Below are 1,945 nucleotides of genomic sequence, written 5' to 3' on the forward strand. Positions count from 1 at the left end.
GACGGACAGGTCAAGGAGCGGGATGAGGCTAGTAGGTAGGAGATGGGTGTGGGCCTTGAGCTGGGAGGAGGGGATAGGTGGGAGGACAGGTTAGGGAGGCAGGTACGAGCTGAGCTGGTTTTGGGATGCTGTCGGGGGAGGGGAGATTTTGAAGCTTGTGAAGTGCCCATTGATACCATTGGGCTGCAGGGTTCCCAAGCGAAATATGAGGTGCTGTTCCTGCAACCTTCGGGTGGCATCGTTGTGGCACTGCAGGAGGCCCAGGATGGACATGTCGTCCAAGGAGTGGGAGGGGGAGTTGAAATGGTTCGCGACTGGGAGGTGCAGTTGTTTGGTGTGAACCGAGCGTAGGTGTACCGCAAAGCGTTCCCCAAGCCTCCGCTTGGTTTCCCCGATGTAGCGGAGGCCACAACGGGAACAGCGGATACAGTATACCACATTAGTGGATGTGCAGGTGAACATCTGCTTGATGTGGAAGGTTTTCTTGGGGCCTGGGATGGGGGTGAGGGGGGAGGTGTAGGGGCAAGTTTAGCACTTTCTGCGGTTGCAGGGAAAAGTGCCGGGGGTTGTGGGGCTGGTGGGGAGTGTGGAGCGGACAAGGGAGTCACGGAGAGAGTGGTCCCTCCGGAAAGCAGATAAGGGTGGGGAGGGAAAAATGTCTTTGGTAGTGGGATCGGATTGCAAATGGCAGAAGTGTCAGAGGATGATGCGTTGAATCCGGAGGTTGGTGGGGTGGTACATGAGGATGAGGGGGATTCTGTTTTGGTTATTATTGCGGGGACGGGGTGTGAGGGATGAGTTGCAGGAAATGCGAGAGACACGGTCGAGGGCGTTTTCTCCCACTTATTGTCTCTTTATGTAAGATCAGTTTGGGGTATCCCTGAATCCTGACAGCAAAAAAGATCTTGCTTCAGTATATTTGCATTGAATTGAAATCATGATTTCAGAGATCATCTTTGATGCATTGAGAACTGTTATGTGCTTGAAATGTAATCTGATGTTGGCCTTTGTAACTTAGAAGCCAGAGGCGGTGTCGCTCCATCCACAGGAAGGTGATGTGCCGAGCCAGCCAGTGATCACGGCCTCCCAGAGTGTGCCACTCAGAGGTTACAGTTCTGTCCGAACTCCCCTCCTGCTGCCTCCCAGGGCTCAGCCTCCTGAAACAGTCTTTCAGTTTTCTGCTGGACTCCATTCGGCAGCCTCTCTCCCACTGCTACAACTACAGCCTCGGTATGAGCTGAGGCCCCCCCCTCCGTTCTGTAACAAGATACCTGGCTCCATCCCTTTTCTACAGCCCACACGGCGGGTAGCCTGGGCCCCCAGCACAGAGCCCACTCACCAGCCTCAAACTGCCTTTCCAGCCCATCTGAACTCCTCTGCCTACGATCCTGGGGCTGTGCAGAAAGCCATGGAAGATGAGAAGAGGAAAGAGGAATTGTTTCGCAGAGGCCCACCCAAACATCTGAACCTGGACCAGTATCAGCAGCCAGCAGCCTCTCATCAGAATGAGTCTCCAGCAACTCTCCCTTGCCACTGTGCAGAGAAATCCCAGAGAAGCCTCCAGCCTCCATCCTCACACACAGACAGTTCGCCCATATTTGGGCTTCCTCTCCTCCACCTCCCCAAGCCTAACCACAGCACTCTCTTTCCTCTGACAACACAGCGTCTCAAGGCTGAGGCTGAGTCTGGGCAAAAGTGGATATCCTCAGCATCATCAGTTCCATATCCCAGAGGCCAGCAGCAACTTCACAGCTTCTGTCCCGAGACTCCGGTAAGCTGGGCTCACTGTCGAGGGGAGGGGAGATTATTCAACATACTGAGGGGGTGATGGAGGGGGGTGTCTGCACACTGAGGGGGTGATGGAGGGGTCCGTGTCCGCATACTGAGGGGGTGATGGAGGGGTCCGTGTCCGCATACTGAGGGGGTGATGGAGGGGTCCGTGTCC

At 55.2% G+C, this 1,945-nt stretch overlaps 1 protein-coding gene across 1 annotated transcript in view; it reads right to left on the minus strand.

The window, feature by feature from the left end:
- cplane1 (ciliogenesis and planar polarity effector 1) overlaps nucleotides 1-1,945 on the minus strand; it is a 196,667-nt gene that overhangs the window by 42,918 nt on the left and 151,804 nt on the right. Inside the window, exon 28 of the mRNA XM_048594260.1 lies at nucleotides 1,340-1,533. Coding sequence (XP_048450217.1) covers nucleotides 1,340-1,533 — 194 coding nt within the window. The remainder of the gene's footprint in view (nucleotides 1-1,339; nucleotides 1,534-1,945) is intronic.

Source organism: Rhincodon typus, chromosome 3 (genome assembly GCF_021869965.1).
Source record: "Rhincodon typus isolate 14 chromosome 3, sRhiTyp1.1, whole genome shotgun sequence".
Taxonomy (NCBI): domain Eukaryota; kingdom Metazoa; phylum Chordata; class Chondrichthyes; order Orectolobiformes; family Rhincodontidae; genus Rhincodon; species Rhincodon typus.